The following is a 24151-nucleotide window of genomic DNA, read 5'->3' as shown; positions in this document are numbered from 1 at the left end:
TAGCTTGGTTTGTTTGTTTGTTTGTTTTTTAAATACAAAATGTATAAGTAACATCAACCAACCTTGTTTGGAAACTACAGCAAATTGTTTAAAATATGTATTCACATATTATTTGTAATACATACAGTATATATTTTTTTAAAGCAAGCAGTCAATTGCTTGGTTGTTTAAATTTAAATCTGCCACACAGCAGAGAAGGATTGCAGAGTGTCTGTGTCACCAAAGAAGGAAAATTGCAGAAGAATATGCAGAGATTTATTTTTTAATTTCCCCCATATGTTGTTTTCATAAATGTACCTTGAAGCCTGAAATACTATCCCACGGGAATAGTTTTTAAAATGTGGTTCATTTCCGAGCTGAGGAATATCAAAGCAATCTTGTGTTAAAAATTAATTTTATTTCAAATGAAATGTATAATATGTATCCAGATTAGAAGGGAGAAGAGTGATCATTCTCTACCACAAAACTCAAAAGAATGACATACCTTTTCTCAATGTTACTGCAATATACTCCTTTTATTTATTATTGTCTCAGAGGAAGAATGTTACAATGTAGTGTTTTAAGTAGCTTTTACTTGGCAGAAGAGTAGAGGACATAGCTTGCATACAAACACAGGCGGAAAAACAATTTTATACATAACCTTTCACAGACAGAACAAAAAAGCCACCAAATTGACTACTGAGACCTTTTGAATTCAGGGAATTTTTTAAAAGGATTTCTTGCATTGATATGATGTGGCCTGGTAAAAACAAAATACCTTGCAGAGAACAGAGCATAAAGCTATTTTCAATACTACTCATGAAGATTGGGTCTGAGGTAGAAAGGCGGTCATGGCTTTTCCTCTTCTGTAAAACTACTTTCCTTCTCAAAATAACTCTACTACAAATATATTTTTTCATAGATGAAGGAATCCTATAATAGCCAGTCTCTCCCCATCCCACCTTGACAATTCCTCCATTTCCCCCATCCAAAAAGAATAATACTTATAATTTATACAGCATTTTAATCTTCAAAGCACTTTACAGACACTAGCTAATTAAGCCTCAACACCTCTGAGAGGTAGGTATTATCATCCCATTTTACAGATGGGGACAACTGAGGCAGAATGGTTAAATTCCTTGCCCACAGCTTCATATGGAATCCGCACCAGAGTCTGGTTTAGAACCTGTGCTCAGACCATGCCTTAAGCATATACTGGTGAGTGAAAATTATGAATGTAGGACATTCTGGTAGGCACCACCTCAGTGAAGATAATCAGGTATTAACAAATCCTGATGTTTTAACTGCATAACTTCTAGAATGAATACCAATAGAACTATCCAATTTGTAGCTTTTCAAGACCATTCCGAGATTTTCCTTCAACAACATTATTTTAGGATATGATTTTGTTTCCTCTCATTGTATCTGAAAATTGATTATTGCATGCCATTTACCAATCAAATATGTGTTCTGAAATTAAAACAAGTGTCCATGCAACACTGTAAACTCAACAGTGAAGGCAATTTGAATATTTGTATTGTAAATCAGTGACACAATCTTCCCAAAATTATCCCTACCTTAAGCACATAAATAAATGAACAACAAATGAGCCTTTCAACAATAAAGAGCAAGACTGAATGAAAACGTCCAGGGGCCCTGAACTGGTTTAAAGAAAATGTTCCAGCCCTGATATTATTGGAGAGGGCTTCTTAATTGATTAGACATTTCCAAAAGAAATACAAAACATGTGTGTACATTCAGATCTTATGTATAAGATCCCCGGTAACTGGTCTTTACTTTGCAAATTGGAGAATCAAGGCTTTAAAAAAATGTTTGGCACAACTTGGAACAACAAAGCTCTGTCTCTGCGGGGAAAATAAAATTGCATTTAGTTAGAGAGATCCTATTAAAACAACTTAAAATATTGTTAAGTCTTTATGTAGCTATGTCCTGATTTTTGAGTTGAAATAAATCTTAAAAACAAAAAAAGAAAACTTATCAAACATAAAATCTTGAAATGCCCTTTTGGTGCATAGCATTTATTACTGTAGTTTTAAAAGAGGGTCTACAATTGTTAAATGGAGCTTAGCCTTCACACATTGCCACTATGATTTTTTTGTTAAATAATAATTGTGCAAGTTATGTGAACTTGTTATTTTGCCAATCTTGGAGACAACGGAAGGGTCTTCAGAAATCTATCTGGTTAGATGGCTGACACAAGTATAAATAACCTGTACAGAACAGTGAGGGTGTCAGAAAATAAATGTTTTTGCAATGGAAATGCAAAGAACTGAAAGGAATGTATAAATGTAACATTTTGCTCCGAACTCTATGCAGTTCTCTTTACTGTTATTAAAAAGAATGTATATAAAGCCCCCGCCCCCTTTCCCAATGCTATATATTTATACAAATCAATGACAAATGTATAATCATTTCCAAATACTCCGCTATTCATTAATTTACAGTTGCATAGAAAGGGAAAAAGGAGGAAAAAAAGAACATATTATAAAAACACAACTTCCTCATCTTTGGGTATTCAGTGTTTTACTATTTCAAGTAGAACACACAATCAAGCTGAACAGCATGTTCCAAGGTCCCATGCAGTCTTCTGACTAAGCAGAACTTGTGATTGGCATTTGTAGAAAAGGGCCATACTGCAGGTCAGGAAGTGTTGGTTGCCTTCGAAATGAATACTTCACATTGCCTATAGTGATGAGAAATAATGTCACAACAATATTTACATGCATAGTCCTCTATGCAGTGTCCTGAACACCCATGACAGAATGCAAATACGAAATTTTGAGGCAATTTAAAATAAATGGGGTATTCCAAGTGTGACAGTGCCCCCCATAAGGCTTTTTGGAAATATGCTTATGAATGTATATATGACATAACTGGAATATGTGTTATGCTACATATGCCATGTAACATATCTATGTAAAGATTATGATCTACTGAATATATTCATCCTATTTGTATGCATGTGCCATTGTTGCATTTGAAGTTATGAATATTGGCTGTATACTTGTTTGATTTCTGGAGACATTCAAGATACCATGTGGGCAATGGCTGCTGCCTGTAAAAACGGAGTCATGCATGGACATGTGACTTGCCCAGGTGACTCCAAAACTCCATCTTGGAGCTGGACTTTGAATAGTAGAGAGGAGGGTATCTTCTCCCACAAGAGAAAGTCTATTTAAGCCCATGGGAGACCCCTCCATTTTGTCTTCAGCTGGCTAAAGAGATAGCCTCTCCACCCCCAAGGATACCTGAAAGAAACTGGAACAAAGGACAGTAACTACAGGGGGTGTGCTGGACCCAGACTAGAAGGAGACTAGTCTGTAAAAGGAAGCTTACTGGAATTCCTCTGAGGGTGGGGTTTTATCTGCGTTCAGTTTTCTTAGATATAGACTTGCGTGCTCTATTTTATTTTGCTTGGTAATTCACTTTGTTCTGTCTGTTACTACTTGGAACCACTTACATCCTACTTTCTGTATTTAATAAAATCACTTATTAATTAACTCAGAATATGTATTAATATCTGGGAGGGGGTGCAAACAGCTGTGCATCTCTCTCTATCAGTGTTATAGAGGGCGAACAATTTATGAGTTTACCCTGTATAAACTTTATACAGGGTCAAACGGATTTATTTGGGGTTTGGACCTCATTGGGAGTTGGGCATCTGAATGTTAAAGACAGGAACACTTTCAGTTTAAGCCTACAGCTGTTAGGGGATGTGGTTCAGACCTGGGTCTGGGTTTGCAGCAGGCTAGCGGGTCTGGCTCAAACCAGGCAGGGCACTGAAGTCCCAAGCTGGCAGGGCAGGAAAGCAGGGGCAGAAGTAGTCTTGGCACATCAGTTGGCAGCCCCAAGGGGGTTTCTGTGATCCAACCCGTCACACCAAGTATTAGACTTATAGGTGCTGGATTCAGCAAAACACTTTAGTCCTTGCTTAACTATAAGCACATGCTAAAAATAAGCCTTTTAAAGTGCTTTGTGCTAAACGCTTTAACAATTTTAAAAGGGCCACAGAAAACTTGTATTACAACCATAGATGATAATGCTTAGCATTTATACAGGGAAGTGCCTTGCCCAAGCCTCAGAGTGCGTCAGTGGCAGAGCTGGAATTAATACACAGCTTCTAGCTTCATGCTCAATCCACTAGGCTGGGATACTTGCTTCCAAGCTCTGGAGCCAGGCTGCTTCCTGTACTCAGGGAATAGCACCCCTTCTCCAATGGGTGTGGAAATTGCGGAGTGACAGATTGGCAGTCTGGCCATCTTCTTACCACACTGTATCTCTACAAAAACTGGGGGTGTGGAACTTTCATCAGAGAACTCATGGGGCATGTTTGAAGTCCTCTGAGAGCCTGTTAAAAAGTAAGGTTCTTCTCTGGAAAACAATGCAAGTTAAACTAAGGGTTGGGGGTGGGAGGGATAAATTAAAAGGACTGCAGCCCCAAGTTATTTAGTCATTGACTGTAAGTCACAATTTAATTTATCCCCTTCAGAAATGATCATAATTTGGGAGAAGCCATGAAAATTAGACTATTTCTGTTATTTATAGACATATGGCATTACTTTCTCATATAATTAGTGTATATATTTACAGATATTTTTGTTATTTATGTTTCTGCAATTTATAACAGAAGTTACTGAAGTTTTATTAGCAGACATTCCATCCAAGAAAAAAAGTGCCATCTGTTTTTGAATGACCTTTTTTGACTTACTGATACAAAAAATCAGTAGCATTTAAATCAAACTAGTTTGCTTTGTTTTTGTCAGCTGAATGCGTATACCTGAAAGCCAATAATTTGTTATAAAACCAAAGGAGCTCTTCTGCCTGTATTATATTAACACTATGGAAAAAGTGCACCATGCAACATGTACCATACCTGTGGTCTGCCAGCGAGACTTGCTGTAAATACACCAAAAAAAAAAAAAAAAAGTTAAAATGCAAACGTACAGAATAGTACGAGAGTTAAATATTATTGTATTCAGAGAATATTTGCAACACAAGGAGAGGAAAATTTCATATGTGAACTTCATAAAATGTAAAAGCTGAATGGTGCTTTGAGGGCCAAGGCATAATTTTCTTAGCATCATAATTACTCTAATTTATCACATCATTGTAAACACTGAGCATGTGATTTGCTGACAGTTAACACTTTGTGTCTTATATATCTACACAATATTTAAGATTGCTGCATTTCAGTACTGTGAATGATAGATGTGGGTCATTCTCGAGAAATCTGGATTCAGTTAAGAGTAATATAAATATTATAAATATTGTGTTAACTATGTGGATAGCTCATTATAAGTGCAACCATAACAACAACTGATGATCATCCCTTAGGAATCAAAGACTATATGGACTTGTACACTAACTTCCTTAGGGTTACACTAAAGGACCAGGCCCCAGTAATGCTCTCCCTGTTAAGTTCCACTATAATTTTTTCCAATTGATTTTCTTTGGATACATTTCAACAGAAGAGGTCAGTGCTGTATTTAGCAAGATTTACAAAGCATATTAACGAAGGTGAGTGGGAGACCCAACAACTTAGGAGCAAGAGTAAAGGTCAGGATGTGGGAGGAAAGCAGCACACAAAAACACAGGAATTTGTGAAATATCCTTGGCAAATATATAGTGAGCTATATTCCACAGCTAACTCCAGGTATTTACTTCATTAAAATGAATGCGTTTCAGGAAGTCTTTTAGAAATTGCTAGAGAACAAACAGCCAAAATGAGAAAGGAGGGGGTGGGGCAAAAATCTCAGGCAGTGATGTTTTCACAAAAGAACCGTTTAGCATCACGTTATGAAGGTTTCAGAGTAACAGCCGTGTTAGTCTGTATTTGCAAAAAGAAAAGGAATACTTGTGGCACCTTAGAGACTAACCAATTTATTTGAGCATGAGCTTTTGTGAGCTACAGCTCACTTCATCGGATGCATACTGTGGAAACTGCAGAAGACATTATATACACAGAGACCATGAAACAATACCTCCTCCCACCCCACTGTCCTGCTGGTAATAGCTTATCTAAAGTGATCATCAAGTTGGGCCATTTCCAGCACAAATCCAGGTCTGCTCGGCAGCTCTCCAACACCACTTTCTACAAGCCATTACCCTATGATCCCACTGAGAGTTACCAAAAGCAACTACAGCATTTGCTCAAGAAACTTCCTGAAAAAGCACAAGATCAAATCCGCACAGACACACCCCTGGAACCCCGACCTGGGATATTCTGTCTACTACCCAAGATCCATAAACCTGGAAATCCTGGGCGCCCCATCATTTCAGGCATTGGCACCCTGACAGCAGGATTGTCTGGCTATGTAGACTCCCTCCTCAGGCCCTACACTACCAGCACTCCCAGCTACCTTCGAGACACCACAGACTTCCTGAGGAAACTACAATCCATTGGTGGATCTTCCTGATAACACCATCTTGGCCACAATGGATATAGAAGCCCTCTACACCAACATTCCACACAAAGATGGACTACAAGCCTTGGATTTATGCTGGAAATGGCCCACCTTGATTATCATGCACATTGTAAGGAGAGTGGTCACTTTGGATAAGCTATTACCAGCAGGAGAGTGAGTTTGTGTGTGTGGTTTTTGGAGGGGGGTGAGAAAACCTGGATTTGTGCTGGAAATGGCCCACCTTGATTATCATACACATTTTAAAGAGAGTGGTCACTTTGAATGGGCTATTACCAGCAGGAGAGTGAGTTTGTGTGGGGGGGGGGGGGGCGGAGGGTGAGAAAACCTGGATTTGTGCTGGAAATGGCCCAACTTGATGATCACTTTAGATAAGCTATTACCAGCAGGAGAGTGGGGTGGGAGGAGGCATTGTTTCATGGTCTCTGTGTATATAATGTCTTCTGCAGTTTCCACAGTATGCATCCGACGAAGTGAGCTGTAGCTCACGAAAGCTCATGCTCAAATAAATTGGTTAGTCTCTAAGGTGCCACAAGTACTCCTTTTCTTTTTACGTTATGAAGGTTACAGGTCAGAGATTAATAAGTCAGTGTCATTAAAACCTCTAGCTACCCCTTTGTCTGTAACAAATTGGAACAGATTGTGTTCACTAACTTCCCCTCTTTGGTACATGTTAGTAAACACAAGACAGAGGTTGTGACTAAACTGCACCCTTTTCGGTCTCTATGTATTTATCTATTTTAAAGATACCCGTCTATCACGGATGTATGTACAGGCCTGTGCTCCTGTGTAAGACATCAGTGTACTAGTACAGAGCACATTTCATACCAAAGTGGGCATTTCACAAAACTAGACAGCCAATAAAAACAGAATGCTTTGCCAAGAGTGAGGATAGTCCAGTGCTTATGGCCCTAGCCTCGGACTTGGGAGACCTCAGTTCAATTCCCTGGTCTGCCACAGACTTCCTGGTGATCTTGTGCTAGTCACTTAGGCTCTCTGTGCCTCAGCTCCATATTTGTAAAATTGGGATAATAGCACTTTCCTATCTCACAGAGTTTTTGTGAAAATAAATGCTATATCTATACTAGAGAGCTTGCAGCAGCACAACTGTACCTGTGCCAACGGGTGAGGCAGCAGTGGAAATGTAGGCACCTAGGGGACTTTAACAGTGTAAATTTAGGCACCATGGGATTTTAGGAACATCTAGGTTTAGGCAGTAGCTTAGCAGGGGTTTTGAGCATGCCAAAGTGTCTAGACTTTGCATCTAGGCACCTAAAGTGAGAGTTAGGCCCCAAATCCTGTGGTTCTGGGCCTAAGTGCCCCCAGTTCTCAGGAAAGTGGTGGCACTGAGCAACTTCTAGGAGATGCTCAGTACCTCATAGAAGCAGACTTGCTGGCAGTTAGTGTAGAAGATATTTAATACCCCACATTACTGAAAAGATGGGATTGCTGAAGCATCGTGTACATTCAGTCTACATAAGCAATGTAGATTCAACTTTGTAAAGCACAAAGGACTTCCAGCTGGGCTAGTGACAGACTATTACACGGCTCCCATTAATTACAGCAGCTTGGGGCATCTGGAGGAACTCAATTCTTGTTTGCTGCAATAAACAGTAGTGGACACGGTCTATATACCTTTATGAAATGGTTATTAAAGAAGTATGTTACCTGACATTCTATTTGTCATAAAAAGTCCTTTAACTTGATTATATGAATTATAAGTATATGAAACCTGATCCAGGAGACAAAACAAAAAAAATGGTGGTAGAATACACAACAGAACCTCTTCCCACCCTCTAAAAAACGAAAAACCTGGATATTTTTATCCGCTTTCAGCAGCAGAGAGCCTCCCTTTCCCAGAGGGAAAAACGGTTACTTATCTCTCGTAACTGTTGTTCTTCGAGATGAGTTGCTCATGTTGATTCCATTCTAGGTGCGTGCATGCCCATGTGCACAGTCATCAGAATTTTCTGCCTTAGCGGTATCCATAGGGTTGGCCGGAGTGCCCTCTGGAGTGCCACACTCATGTGTCAGTATATCAGGTGCTGCTGGCCCTTTGCCCTCTCAGTTCCTTCTTGCCAGCAACTCTGACAGAGGGGCCGCAGGGTCAGTAATGGCATACCAGTCTCCCGGATCCAGGGAGGAGATGATGGAGGCCAGGGAAACCATGCGGAACTTCAACTTCTTGAGATGTTTGTTGAGTCTCCACAGGACCAGAATGGGTCTTAGGAAATAGTGGAAGTAGAATCCTTTCATCCTCATTTCCCAAGGGACCTCCTCCATTGCCCCCAGCTGGAGAAGGTTGTTAACCTCCTGAACAAGGAGTTGCTTGTGAGAAGGGTCCCTGAAGAGGGATGGGGAAGGAGGGCGGGGGGGGGGGGGTGGCGGCCCAGAATTGCAGGGTGTATCCTAGACATACAATTTCTAGCACCCAATGGTCCAAGGTGACCCACAACCAGGCCAAACAGTAGGAACGAAGACGGTTGAGGAAAGGATGAGGTGGATCTGGGGAGTTGACTCTCAAGCGCACCCTCAAAATGAACACTTCTTGCCCCTGTGATGTTTCGCCAGGCCAGGTTGCGCAGGTGAACGGGAGGAGGAAGGGCAGCGACGACTAAAACTCGTGTCCCAAGGCCATGGCCGGAACTACTTCCTTGCCAGCTGAGGTGTATGCAGATCCAGCGAGTCGAGGGTGGCCCGAGTGTCCTTTAGTCCGTGCAGCCTTGCATCTGTCTGCTCTGCAAAGAGTCCAATCCCATCAAACAGGAGATCCTGGATTGAGGAGACTGGAACTGTGCCTCATGACCACCGCTGAGGTGACCGCCCGAACAAGGTCCTTTACCCTTGGTCCTTCTTGCTTGGTGCCTGGTCATGCTTTTTTGACCTCTTTTTGGGCACTGGCTAAGGGGAACAGTGCCAGGTACAGCCCAGTGCTGAAGGTGCACTATGAACCGAGGCAGATGTACTCGGAGTGAGGCCAGGTGGAGAGCAGCCTCCATGAGGAGAGCTCTCAAACGGATGTTGCGCTCTTTGTGTGTCTTGGAACAAAAGTTCGTACAGATATGACACTTTTCTTTTACATGCGATTCTCCCAAGCACTTCAGAGAGCTGCCTTGGGGGTCATAACAGGCACAGACCTGTTACAGTCAGTGCAGGGCTTAAAACCCGGAGACCAGGGCATTCCCTGCCTGGGGCAAAGTCCCTGCCGGGACCCTAACTTACTAATTACAGTGCTTAACTGGTAAGTCGCTAACTAACTACAGTAAACAAAACTATTTACAACTCTAATACACAGAGTGAAAAAGAAACTGCTGACCACTTGGCAAGGCAAGGGAGAGAGGTGCTCTGACCAACCACCCCGGGTGGTAAGAAAGAACTGAAAGGGCATAGGGCCGGTGGTGCCTGATATACTGAAGCATGAGTGCGGCACTCCAGAGGGTGCCATAGCTGACCCTTACAGATACCACTAAGGCAAAAATCTCTGACAAATGTGCATGTGGGCACGCACACACCTAGAATGGAATCGACATGAGCAAACACTTGAAGAGGAATTCTTATTTTTCATAGTTAATTTTCCCCCTTCAAAACAATGTTTTCCTGACTACAGAAAAAGGTCAAAAGCATCTTATCTGTTGAGGATAACGGACTCTTATCATTGTCCCATGGACCAGTTAATGTCATTGCAAAATACAAAGCTTTCCCAACACATTCTATTTTGGATTGTAAGATTTCACTAGAGAAGGACTTCACTGAGGGACTGTATTTCCATTAGATTTCATTTTTTTGAAATTGCAGCTATCATGAGTTTGCTTCCAGGCTCCTTACTGAGTCTAACTCAGGGAAATTACATATTAAAAACTGGCTGTACTCGAACATTACACTCTTACAAAATGACAGACTCTATCTGTTATTAACTCACTCTACAATAGTGCCTCATCTCACGTCACACATGCTGAAATACTCAGCGACAACAAGTTGACTTAAGGAATAATAACAATACATGTACTACTACTAAATATATTATTTAGGGCTGTCGATTAATCATAGTTAACTCACACGATTAACTAAAAAAATTGTGATTAAAAAAATTAATCGCAATTAATCACAGTTTTAATCGCACTGTTAAACAGAATACCAACTGAAATTTATTAAATATTTGTGATTTTCTACATTTTCAAATATATTGATTTCAATTACAATACAGAATACAAAGTGTACAGTGATCACTTTATATTATTTTTATTACAAATATTTGCACTGTAAAAATGATAAAAGAAATAGTATTTTTCAATTCAGCTCATCAAGTACTGTAGTGCAATCTCTATCATGAAAGTGCAACTTACAAATGTAGATTTTTTTTTTTTGGTTCATAACTTTGTAAACAAAACAGTGTAAAACTTTAGAGCCTACAAGCCAACTCAGTCCTACTTCTTGTTCAGCCAAATCGCAAAGACAAACAAGTTTGTTTACATTTACAAGAGATAATGTTGCCCGCTTCTTATTTATGTCACCTGAAAGTGAGAACAGGCTTTCGCATGGCACTTTTGTAGCTGGCATTGCAAGGTATTTACGTGCTAGATATGCTAAACATTCATATGCCTTTCATGCTTCAGCCACCATTCTAGAGGACATGCTTCTATGGTGATGATGCTCGTTAAAAAAAAATAATGCATCAATTAAATTTGTGACTGAACTCCTTTGGGGAGAACTGTATGTTCCCGCATTCTGCCATATATTTCATGTTATAGCAGTGGCAGATGATGACCTAGTGCATGTTGGTCATTTTAAGACCACTTTCACTGCAGATTTGACAAAAAGCAAAGAAGGTACCAATGTGAGATTTCTAAAGATAGCTATAGCACTCAGCCCAAGATTTAAAAATCTGAAGTGCCTTCCAAAATCTGAGAGGGACGAGCTGTGGAGCATGCTTTCAGAAGTCCTAAAAGAGAAACACGCCGATGCGGAAACTACAGAACCTCAAACACCAAAAGAGAAAATCAACCTTCTGTTGGTGGCATCTGACTCAGATGATGAAAATGAACATGTGTCAGTCTGCACTGCTTTGGATCATTATCAAGCAGATCTCATCATTAGCATGGACGCATGTCCTCTGGAATGGTGGTCAAAGCATGTAGGGACATATGAATCTTTACTGCATCTGGTATGTAAATATCTTGTAACACTAGCTAATACAGTGCAATGGGAATGCCTGTTTTCACTTTCAGGTGACACTGTAAACAAGAAGTGGGCAACATTATCTCCTGCAAATGTAAACAAACTTGTTTGTCTGAGCGATTGGCTGTACAAGAAGTAGGACTGAGTGGACTTACAGGCTCTAAATTTTTACACAGTTTTATTTTTGAATACAGTTTTTTCTGTACATAATTCTACATTTGTAATTTCAATGCTCATGATAAAGAGATTTCACTACAGTACTTGTATTAGCTGAATTGAAAAATACCTTCTTTTGGTTTTTACAGTGCAAATATTTGTAATAAAAACAAATATAAAGCGAGTGCTGTACACTTTGTATTCTGTGTTGTAACTGAAATAAATATATTTGAATATGTAGGAAACATTGAAAAACCTTGAAATAAATGGTATGAATCAATCAATAAATCAATTGAACAGGTTATGATTAATAGACAGTTTCTCAACAGAACAGCAAATAAGCCATTACACTTCACCCATTGCTGTCATTAGTGGCTGTAAGAGACAACGCAACTCATCAAATGTGCACACAGCACCCATACACTTTTATCATAAGCAGAACTCATCATCCAACATTTATAGCAGAAGTTACTCTGGAAAATGCACTGAATAATACACATTAAATGTGTTTCAACATTAAATTACCTGCCCTCTTGATCTGACCCCTTCCCCTGCAAACTAACAAAAGAAACCAAACTCCTTAATGAAGACGAATATTGTACTATGCTTCCATTTTTAAAACTGAACACTACTTTACAGTTAGAATGGTCTTAAACCTCCCTCTCCCACTACTTATTTGAACCTGCTCCAAATATTTCGATTACTCAGTATGTAAGAACCACAACATATCCATTTTGCACCACTGCTGAGCAAACGAATTAGCCTTTGGACCTACCTCTCAAAAACCAAATCTTAGCCAGATGTAATTTTAAATGAGTGAGAAAGAGACCTAAAATAAGGTTTATAAATAAAACAGCAGGTATAAATTTTAATCTAAGTGGGGCTACTCCAGCTTCATGAAAAAGAAACATAAAAAAGCACAGCTGATTGGGCTGCAGTGAAGGAATTTCTCAAAGTGAATTTCTGAAAGGAAATTCTATTTTGAGCAAATAGCACTAGTTAGCTAGTAAGATCTTTGCGATGGTTACTGGTGATACTTTGGCAAAAGTGGCTGACATTACTACTAGTAAACCCCAGAAGTTATATTGCGGCTAACGGCATCCTGCATTGGGGAGGGAGATGGGGAAGGGGGGGACGACACCAACAGGAAGGGATCACATCAGCTGGAAGGATTGCGGCTAACTCTGTGAGGAATGCTCTGGTGGTGCTAGGGAAACTCATATCAGGGTGGGATGCAGAACCACTATTACAAGCTCAGCTCCACTCCGCAGTGTAGAAAGGGCATGGAGTTTAGAGTTGCTATGGGGAGTAGATTCTTCCACTCCTGTTCAGGGAAAGCACAGACTGGGATTATGGCTGTCTCTTGAACAGGAATGCAAGGGAGCTAAAGAACCCTCCATTCCCTGTGGGCCTGAGCATGTCCAACCATGATCTAACCCCATATTGCTTTCACCATTGCATTACAGGCCTTCACAAAAGCAAAATAAAAAACATGGGAGGAGGGGATACTTTTCCTTCGCATTTTCCATTCACTACAGTGACAAAGAAACAGTCTTATGGCCAAATGTGAGCGGCGCTGAGCACCAGCACTACTGACTGACATCAGTGAGAGTTCCTGCAGCATAGCACCTCTCAGAATTAGGCCCTTAACATGCACTATAGTGGCCAGTAATCTAGCACTAACTCAGGACCTCAGGGGACTGTTGAAACAAGCCATGTTTTGCAAGATACTAATTTGCTTTCTCAAAATGTGTAAAATGCATTTTCTCTGATGCAATTCTTCAAAGACACGCAAAGTGTGTCGGAGAGATAAAGGGAGTGTTTTAATAGGGTTCAGCAGAGTTTGAGAAAAGGAATACAACATTGAGCGAATAGCTGACTTCTTTCGCAGGGATAAGAGATAGAAACCCTCAACATTTTTTTTCCCCTAGTGGCCATCTTCATTACTTTGTGGACATTTAAAACAAAGCTTTACAAAGATGCTATTGAACACCAGAGCTTTTATGGATTAGCTAATACTGCTAGCTTAGCTAATACTGAAAACAAATTTGTTACATATTATAAACACAAGCTCCCTGCAACATCCCACAGCTAGGAACAATAGCATATACACAACGCTGGCAGAACTAAAGGGATTCTATCTTGTGTGACCAGAGAATGCATTGACAGTAGGAAGAGAGGTCAGCAGATACATGAATTAACTGCTGTAAAGCGCTCACAGGTGTCCGAGGTGCCTCCAGCTGTATAATCTTTTCCAGGGAGCCTTCACAGCACTGGAAAAGAGACCATGATTCTCTCTCCTCCTCCACCGCCAGCCTTCCTACTTCTCCCCATGGCTGGCCCAGTCTCCATGCCTTTCTTGCAGGTCAACAGAGCGTCCCTTCCATGGGGCATGGAGGAAGGCATTCCAAGGAAGGCAACGCAGTCTCACCCCTGGATGCTGGAAAGCCATGCACAGAGGGTGTTCTCACTGGGTGAATTTAAGTGGGTCAATCTGCTCAGGCTCAGGAGGCAGTGTGTGCTCAGCCCTTAGGGGAGAAGGCTATGCCTGGTGTCTCTCTCTCCTAATATTTTATATGGTTATATTCAAACTATTTGAAGATATTTTAATTGATGCTGCCTAGAAAATTGCACAGATTCCTGATCTGGGAGGTCAGTGGTGTGGTGAAGGACCCAATCCTGCAGCTCCTATTTTGCCCCCTAAATTCAAGAGAGATCACTGGCACCCAGAATTCCAGGGGCTACATTTACTACTGGTATATGTGAGCATAACTCTATTTTACATCAGCAGAGAATCTGGCTCTGCATCTTCATTTCTTCTTCTAGACACAATTGAAGATCCTGTTTGAAGCAAACTGCTTTTCTTAAAGTAGGCCACGTTAGAGTGAATATTTTTTCTTTTTTAAACACAGGATGACTATGATTTAATTTGGCTTCATTTTATCACTCGCTATGTACGTTAAACAGTTTCAAAGAACAGGATTACGCAGCCATCACATCTTGCCAAACGTTCTTATCAGACTTAAGCTTCATTTTTCTTGGTCAATATTCTGCATATGACCTATTTGCAAATAAGGTTCAGTCTTATATCTATACTGCTCCGTGTTAACTTTCCAGAGAATGACAAGGGGAAAGAAGCAATGGCGGGGGGGGGTTGGGGAGGGGGAAGGGAGGGAGACAGATTTCACTGTACTTAACACTTACAGCAGCAAGTAGGAAATGTGCTGTTGATTTGTTCCATGACATCTGTTAGATCTGTGCTGGTATCATGAGGTGGGCCTAACAAGTCATCTGCAGATATGACAACAAGATAAGCAATAAATTTAATAAGGAAAAAAAAAAAAAAAAGAGACAGATTCTGAAAGTCATTCCCATCTAACCTACCGGCTAAATGCTCTTTTATATTTAAACTGAAACCCCCTACTTGAAGCATTTGTAATGTAATGTGCAGGAATTGCTCATTGATAATTGACAATCTTGGGAGGGGAGGTGGAAGCTCAATTATCAATTTACAACTGATCTCGTTTTTCTACTTTTGAGGCTTAACCACTGTGCCTGAGATTTAACCAAAGGAAATTGCCCACATGAAGCAGAATGTAAGAACTTACTGTTAAAATAAATAAATTATTCTCTCATCTTGTTAAGCATTTTTGGCAGCTGCACATTTGATATTCTGCTTTATTTTAAAACAATTTGCTGCGCAATTTCCAAAGCAAACAAATCTGAGATTTTTCGAAAAACATTTATCTTCCAGATAGTCTTTGTTCAATATGCATCAGCAATCCCATCAGTGCAAATGTTTTCCAGGCCATTTCCTTGTTTGTTTGTTTCTTAAAGGGCTTGTTAAATTTAGCCAATGAAATGATTAGGGAAATCCGTTTGCTTCACTTTTGGCAGTGTTATTACAAAGCATCATATATAAATCTATCAGTTCATGAAAACAGCATGACAAAAGTTTCATGTCACATTTACATTTTTTATGCCAATACTGAAAGAAAATGCTTTAGTATGAAAAACAAAAATCAATATTTTTTTAAAAATTGTTTCCACTGCATTGGAATCAGATTATCAATAGTTCAATGATTTGCATATAAGGAGTGGTGGTTTCTCCCCTCTTAGCAAAGATTTAATCTCTGAGGCCTTGAGTCAGGAGTTTAACCCTATTAAGGACTTTAAGCACTTGCTTAAGTTCAACTGAAGTCAATGAGAATTTGAATTAAGTGATGTCCTGGTAGGGACGGATTTAAGTATGTGCTTCAGTGCTGTCCTGAATTGGACCCAGAGTCCTGTAGTAATATAGCTCCATTACTTTTACAAAACACTACGTAGTACTACATCCATACGATATTATTGGAATTAAAATGTACATCAACTGTTAAAATAAATGAATAAAGTATGTTAATTGAACAAAGTATGATGCATTAGTCTTGTTTTTTAGTGTTTATCTGCAAAGGTTTTCCCAGCCATTAGTGAAAATTATTGAGGTTCCAATAGAGTAAGTTTTAAAATACCCATTTAGGTAAGATTCACCCATGTGCAGAGGGTCTGCACAACTTAAATTCCACTGAAATCCTAACAAATAAAAGTTTTTTCATCAGAATATCACTATAAGATGAAGAGGTTCATTATATCCAGAATTGCATTTAGGACTAGGAAATTATACTATTTGCTGTCTTCAAAGAAAGAGTGCTTTGCAGCCTATCCTTATGATGTGAGATGCATACCATGGCTGTAGGTTCCTTCAGTCCGATGGGATTTAATTCTTCCCTCAGTGCATTAAGGGATTGTGTCAGTAATTCCCCTTCTCAGAAGGGACAGGAGACCAAGTAGTATACACTGTCATCCATTACTCATAAAAAAACAAGTCCTCTTTCCCCAAATCACAACACTATATTATTCTTCTCATGATGCCCAGTTCTGAAAACTCCTACTACCAATTGCAGTGAGCTTTGCACCCAGCAGTGTTAGCTACAAATTATAATGGGACTAATATTGCTCCTTCAGGCACACATTAGTAAACCTGGTTGCAACCACTTGTAGACAAACACGGCACAATATCTGACCAAAGTACTAACCTGTCTGATGAAACTGTGAGCTGGTGTCCTGATCAAATGAGTAGCTGTGAGCAGAATACTGGGGTGAAGCACAGGAAGAGACTCCATTAACTCTGGAATCAGATTCAGGCTGAAAGAGGTTTAAGAAACAAAAATTCCATCATTACAGTAACGCAGAAGTTTACATGTACCAAGTTGCGCGCGCGTGTGTGTGTGTTGTTCCCTTTTTAATCACTGTCATCCATTTTTCTTCCTTTTCTCTTCTCATGTTATTTCTTGTTTCCTTTTAATTCTTCCCCACTCATCTCTGTTCCAACGTGGGTTGATCTTAGGAAGATATACTTTCTAGGAAAGTAACCTATAAAGAAGATTTGACCTTTCGATGTTGTCATAGTCAGCCTCCAATTAGCTCCATCATGTTAAGGCAGTGTTTGGCTGTGCATGTGTTCCACAGAGTAACAATCTCCATTACACAAAACAGTCCACTCTTCTTGCCCAAATCCCTTGGTCAGGCCAGGAAGGGATAATATGAAAGAATCTTACAAAGGGGCTTGGGTCTTCCATTAGACTATCTTGGAATCCTTAGGAGAGGTTAACTCCAAACTCTTCAGTCTTGTATAACTTTATAAAATTCTCCCCACACACCAAGTCAAGCAAACACTAGTTTTCAATAAGAATTATGTCCAAATGAAGTTTAAAACTTCAGCTGCTTTTGTTATAGCCTGTTCTAAAATGCATGGAGTGTGCATTTAAAAAAAAATATGTGTGTGTGTGTGTAGACATGAATATAGCTGAACTGCTTTGTAATAGTGACCATAATGTAGTTAAACGTAACCTGTAGGGGGAGAAATACCAAAGAAACTCAAAACAGTAGCATTTAACATGAAAAATGAGAAGCAAGCTAAATGGAAATTAAAAGGAACAGTCACTAGAGTGAAACGCTTGAAAGTTGCATGGAAAAAATTTTAAATCATCATCATACTAAAGGTCAAACTAAAGGTATACTCCAAATTAAAAATACAACATTAGGAGGACAAAAAAATGCCACCATGGCTAAACAGAAGAGTAAAAGAAGCAGTTAGAGACAAAGAAGACATCCTTTAAAACTGGAAATCATATCCTAGTGAGGAAAATAGAAAGAAACATAAATCTCTGGCAAGTGTAAAAGTATAATTAGACAGGCCAAAAATGAATTTGAAGAGAACCTAGCAAAAGAGACAAAAACTAACAGCAAAATTGTTTTGAAGTACTTCAGAAGCAGGGAGCCTGCCAAGCAATCGATGGGAGCACTGGACAACCGAGGTGCTAAAGAGCACTAAAGGAAGACAAGGCCATTTGGAGAAATTAAATGAATTCTTTGCATTGGTCTTCACTGCAGAGGCAGTGGGGGAGACTTCCCATACCTGAGCCATTCTTTTTAGGGGACAAATCTGAAGAACTGTCCCTGACTGAGGTGTCAATATAGGTGGTCTTGGAACAAACTGATACAGTAAACAGTAATAAATCACCAGCACCAGACGGTATTCACCCAAGAATTCTGAAGGAATTCAAATATGAACTTGCATAACTACTAACGGAGGTATGTAACCTATCGCTTAAAATAGGCCTCTGTACCAGGTGACTGGAGAATAGCTAACATAACACCAATTTTTAAAAAAAGGTTCCAGAGGCAATTCTGCTAATTACAGGCCAGAAATCCTAACTTCGGTACCAGGGAGATTGGCTGAAACTATAGTAAAGAACAGAGTTATCAGACACATAGACAAACACAATATGTTGGGGAAGAGTCAACACGGCTTTTGTAAAGGAAATCATGCCTCACCAATCTATTAGAATTCTTTGAGGGAGTTAAAAAGTATGTGGACAAGGGTGATCCAATTGATATAGTGTACTTGAACTTTCAAAAAGCCTTTGACAAGGTCCATCACCAAAGGCTCTTAAGCAAAGTAAGCAGTCACGGGATAAGAAGGAAGGTCCTCTCTTGGATCAGTAACTAGTTAAAAGATAGGAAACAAAGGGTAGGAGTAAAAGGTAAGTTTTCACAGTGGAGAGAGGTAAATAGAGTTCACCAAAGATCTGTACTGGGACAAATGCTGTTCAACATATTAAAAAATGTTATGAGAAAAGGGGTAAACAGTGCGGAGGCAAAGTTTGCAGACATTATAAAGTCACTCAAGATAGTTAACTCCAAAGCTCACTGTGAAGAGTTACAAAGGGATCTCACAAAACTGGGTGACTGGGCAACAAAATGGCAGGTGAAATTCAATGTTGACAAATGCAAAGTAATGCACATTGGAAAACATAATCCCAACTATACATATGAAATGATGGAGTCTAAATTAGCCGTTACCACTCAAGAAAGAAAACTTGGCATCATTGTGGATAGTTCTCTGAAAACATCTGCTCAGTGTGCAGTGGCACTCAAAAAAGCTAATAGAACATTAGGAACCATTAGGAAAGGGATAGATAATAAAACAGAAAATGTCATAATGCCACTAAATAAATACATGCTATGCCCACACATTGAATACAGAATGCAGTTCTGATCACCCCATCTCAAAAAAAGATATATTAGAATTGGAAGTACTATAGAGAATGGCAACAAAAATGATTAGGGGTATGGAACAGCTTCCATATGAAGACAGATTTCAAAGATTAGGACTGTTCATCTTAGAAAGGAGATGACTAAGGGGGGGGATATGATAGAGGTCTATAAAACTGTGAATGGTATGGAGAAATTTTCAGGGTTCCTAAGCACCCAAAACTACTTAAAATCAATGGGGGCTCAGCAGTGATGAAAATCAAGTCCTAGGTGACTCATGTTGGTGACCTAAAAATTGAGGCACCTAGTCAGAAGTTATTTCTAAAATGTTGGTTGTATTTAGTTTGAGTATATGTATATGTGTACATACACACACACTATATCTATATATCTATATCTAGATATATGCACAATTCTTGTGCATACACACACAAATACACATAAAATGTAAAAAGATCAAACTGTTGGTTCAATGTAACATAAATCCCTTCTGATATTTTTGAGTTTGTTCAAACATTCCTAAAAAAATTCATTTTGAGGAAGAGACTAGTCATGGAAAATTCCAGCTCCAGAGTTAAATATTTTGGGAAGCTATGAGTATGTGACAACAGGTGTTTGCGTAGGTTTGCAACCTTAACCACTGTTATCATGTATGCTGCTGAATGCAAATTACTCATCTTCCATGTTATTTAATTAAACCTGGAAAAAGCAGCCACAGAAATTGTTTTAAAGAATAATATTTTAGGACTAAAGTGGAAACAATTACTGTTTAACATTCTGACTTTTAAAACTTAGACTGAAAAAGTATTTAGAATGACTAAGAATGATGTTAAATCAATGCAGGGAGTAGGAAAAAGATGGAAAACCATAACTCCTTCACTGAAAAACCCTGCTCTCCTTTCCAGCTCAAACAGCCTTAAGTGAAACATTTAATTTCCTCAGACAATTTCTAGCTAAAAGATACCTAGAAATTGTTTGACGATGTGAGTTTGCCTTCCCCTCCATATACAATAGAAAGAAATATTCCATTGAGCACTTTAACAAAGCTGTTTTTCCCCTCTCCAAACGTCACTTTTTCTTTCATTATGACATTATGAGTACACAGCATAAATCAAGGAGCATAAGTCTATATTCAGCAGAGACATAGAAATGCTTTCAGGATCTCCAGGTGTTTTATTATCAAGAAGTTCACAGGCATGGTGGCTGACTGTTGTGTAGTTAAGTCACTTGCCATTCAACTTCAAGCTCAAATCTAACTAGAGAATCCAGATAAAATGAGTTTTTGTTGTTCTTAAAATAGTGAAGACCAAGGTAGTGAGAAAGCTGTCACAGACAATTTCGTACAGCTGCTAGTCTCAACTTGGGAAAAGCCTAGAACTGCTGTGGCACAGAGATTAAAGGTCAAGACAGACTGCTTCTTCTAGAACAAATCTGAGGTCAGTGGCATGGCAGCTGCCTACCTATCTAACAGGTGGACTGAGATTAGTAAGAGAGAACATTTGAATTCTCAAAGTTGCTAGAACCCTGGCTAGTTTTGGTCACCTCACCTTACAGCTGTAACTGTGAACAAAAAGGTGCAGAGAAGGGTAAGGAAGAGGATCAGTGTTATGTCTGGACTTCATACAAAGCAATACTATAGCAATCAACACTTTCAAATTTCATATACAGATAAACTGAATTAAGCCTGGTGAGAGATTACAAAACCAAGATTAATTAGGATAGAAAGGAGATCTTGACGGATTTAGAGGTAGTGGTGAAAACAGATTATTTCCTCTTAATTATGCCATTTCACAGCATGACAACAAGGAGCTTGCTTGGTGAATTCAACGGCAGTTAAATTTAAAACAAATAAAAGAAGATGCTACTGTACTCCACATAGTCTGTAGTCAGCCTACGGAATTCATTGCCACAGGAGGTGAGAATCAAATATTGCAGCTGGATTTTAAAACAAGCCTGTATAATTTTATAACCAGTAACATTTCATGCATGCACACTTTAATAAGGGTGGCTATGCCAAAAAGGATCATCAAATCTCACACTTCAAATGATTGTTGCAGAGGGCAAGAAAGAATCTAGGACTACACAACTGGCCAGATAAATTATTTTGCCTTCTCTGAAGAATCAGATACTAGAAACAGCATACCAGGCTTGATCCAGTATATATGTAAATAAATCAATCCATCCATATAGCTCCTTCAACCTGAGGATCTCAGTTTTTTTTTTAAAATATCATATCATCCCCATTTTGCTGATACCGAAACTGAAAGTGTCTTGCCCAAGACTACACAGTGGGTCAGTGTCAGAGCTGAGAACCCAGGAGTCCTGACTCCCAGTAAATGCTCTACCTACTAGAGCTCACTAGCATAACACTAAGCAGTCTACTTTCTCCCATGTCAACCACACACACACGTATCACAGAAAAGTTCAGGCACACATTCAAAACGAGGCAGGCAGCAACATTATACCAAATGAGATAAGAAAATAGGCCGAGACTTTCCCCTGCACTGGGGCTGCTTTGTGCCATGTTGCTGGACAAATAAAATCCAGAAAAAACAAAAGTAGTATGAGCATGTGCGCATTTTGCTCCCCAATCCAAAATCATTTTAATCTACAAACAAATAAAGAGAGGAGGTGCAGGCAGGCTCTTCTCCAGAGAACTCTGAAATTCTGAAGCAATTTTCTACATTTTAGTAGACACTTCAAAATAGATTTTGAACAACCTCTCTATGTCCCATGCAACTGTCTTCCCTCAAGAGGAAGCTGGCAGTGTTTAGAGGCTAGGAAGTGTATAAGAAACTCTCTCTTCTTCCCTTGTCAGCTGCTGTTGCTTTTCCATCCACTGGTGGGAAAGAAAAGGAGCCACAGGAAAAGGCAGCCAGGCATCAGCTTCCTTGTCCTGCACCCACTTCAGATTTCTTTGCTAGGTACATCCTTACTCCACTAGTCGGAGAATGAGGGAAGTTAGCTCTCTGCTTTTTGGCAAAAAGAGGGGGAGCTGTACTCTACCCCTGCTCCTCCTTATGGTCTAATCCTGTGCCTACTGAAGTAACTGGCAAGCTCCCATTGACTTCAATAGTGCAGAATGAGGTCCCATATGAAACCTCTGTTCAGTAGATTAGTCAAGTAGGAAAGAATCACCACACATCTGTAAAGTACAGATTTGTAATGTCCCTAGTAACGGGGTCTTGTTTTTGAGTGCAGGACTGGCTCGAGGCACCAGCAAAGCAAGCAGGTTCTTGGGGTGGCACATTTCCAGCAGCATCCGGCCACCCTTTTTTGCGGGGGGCAGTTGCGCTCTCAGAGCTGCGCCACTTAGACGGGGCGAGGGCGCCGCACCCCTGGCCTCAGTGGGAAGGGGAAGCCCCAGCCCCGGGATGCTGAGCTGCCAGGGCCCAGCCGCTACCTGGGGAGGAGAGGGCGAGTCCTGCAGGGGCAGCACCACCGCATCTGCGCACTGGCTGCTGCGCTGCCTTGTGCCACCCCTTATATCGGGGCTTGTCGGCGCGGCCGGGCAGGGGAGGGGGGAAAGCCCCTGCAGGCGCTGGGAGAAGGTGACGTCACTCCCTCCGCTTCCAGCGCCGCCTGTGAGCCCCAGCCCCACCTGAGCTTGGGGCGGCAAAAAACCTAGAGCCTGTTTGTGTGGCATGGAACCTGTAGTTTCTAAAGGAGATGAAGACGGAAAAGAAAATAACTTTTTTATGTCTCCTCTTTACAATTAACATGTCGGTGTCAAAACTGTCACATGCCACTTCTGTTTCACCTCCATGTTTGGCACTATAATCAAACAGACAGACAAACATGACAGTGTGTGTGTATATGAGAGAGTGCATGCATATGTCTGCTACGTTTGTTCCCTAAAGAATTTCCTTCAACGCTCTCAAATACAGATCAGACTGTTATGGCAGGTCAGTTTTTAAGTTTTACTAGTTTGCTCCCCACACATCTGTACGTAGAGACACCCACTCTGCATCTACTGGAGAAAGACGTACCAGTGCTTTTAGATTCATTGACAGGTTATTATCCCAAACAACGATCATGAGGTTACCCACTGTAACTAGGCAGCTGAGTGAGAAAAGACGGTCTTGCAGCTGACAGAAGACAGGAACAAACAGATGATGAGAAATGCCAGTGATGGCAAAAAAATTACTGTAAATAGGACAGTATTTTCAGACTAATACTAGTGATTATTATAAAGAAACATTGTGACAATCAGCTAACCATCCATCTCATCAGTGATGAAAAATGATCTCTTAAATCACATATCTTTAAAACAGATTTCTTTAAGGAAGTCAATAAAATTAAAGAAAAAGCAATAAATAAAATTTATTTGGACTTTCAAAAAGCTTTGATAAAATCCCTCACAAGAAAAGAAAGAAGGGACAGCGTTGAAGGCAAAGGTTTGTCATGGATTAGAAATTGGCTAAGAGACAGAAAACAAAGTAGGAATAAATGGTCAGTATGGAAGAAGGTTAATAGTGGGGTGTCCCAAGGATCCACACTAGGACCAGTGGTGATGATAAATGCATTAATGATCTTTCATATAAAATAAAGCAAAGAAATGCACCCTTGAAAGTACAACTGGAATTATTCATAAACACTGATGTGCTCTAAGTGAATCACTGAGGAAAAAGACCAAGGTGTAATTGTAGACAACTCACTAAAAACATCTGTTTAGTGTGTAGTAGTGGGTAAAAAAGCAAACAAGATATTAGGCGTGTACTTAGAAAGGCATACCAAAAACTATGGAGAATGTTATGTAAACCAGCGGTACACCCGCTCCTTGAATATGGCACTCAGTTTCT

General features: G+C 39.9%; 1 protein-coding gene across 1 annotated transcript in view; it reads right to left on the bottom strand.

Annotated features, from left to right (window-relative positions):
• Positions 1-485: 485 nt before the first annotated feature.
• UTRN (utrophin) overlaps positions 486-24151 on the bottom strand; it is a 528745-nt gene continuing 505079 nt past the window's right edge. Inside the window, exons 73-76 of the mRNA XM_077813162.1 lie at positions 16829-16937; positions 14958-15044; positions 4874-4896; positions 486-2683 (exon numbers count right to left, since the gene is read on the bottom strand). Of these exons, the coding sequence (XP_077669288.1) occupies positions 2675-2683; positions 4874-4896; positions 14958-15044; positions 16829-16937 (228 nt within the window). The 3' untranslated portion in view covers positions 486-2674. The remainder of the gene's footprint in view (positions 2684-4873; positions 4897-14957; positions 15045-16828; positions 16938-24151) is intronic.

Source organism: Eretmochelys imbricata, chromosome 3, assembly GCF_965152235.1.
Source record: "Eretmochelys imbricata isolate rEreImb1 chromosome 3, rEreImb1.hap1, whole genome shotgun sequence".
Classification (NCBI taxonomy): Eukaryota; Metazoa; Chordata; order Testudines; family Cheloniidae; genus Eretmochelys; species Eretmochelys imbricata.
This window is presented reverse-complemented; position numbering and strand designations above follow the sequence as displayed.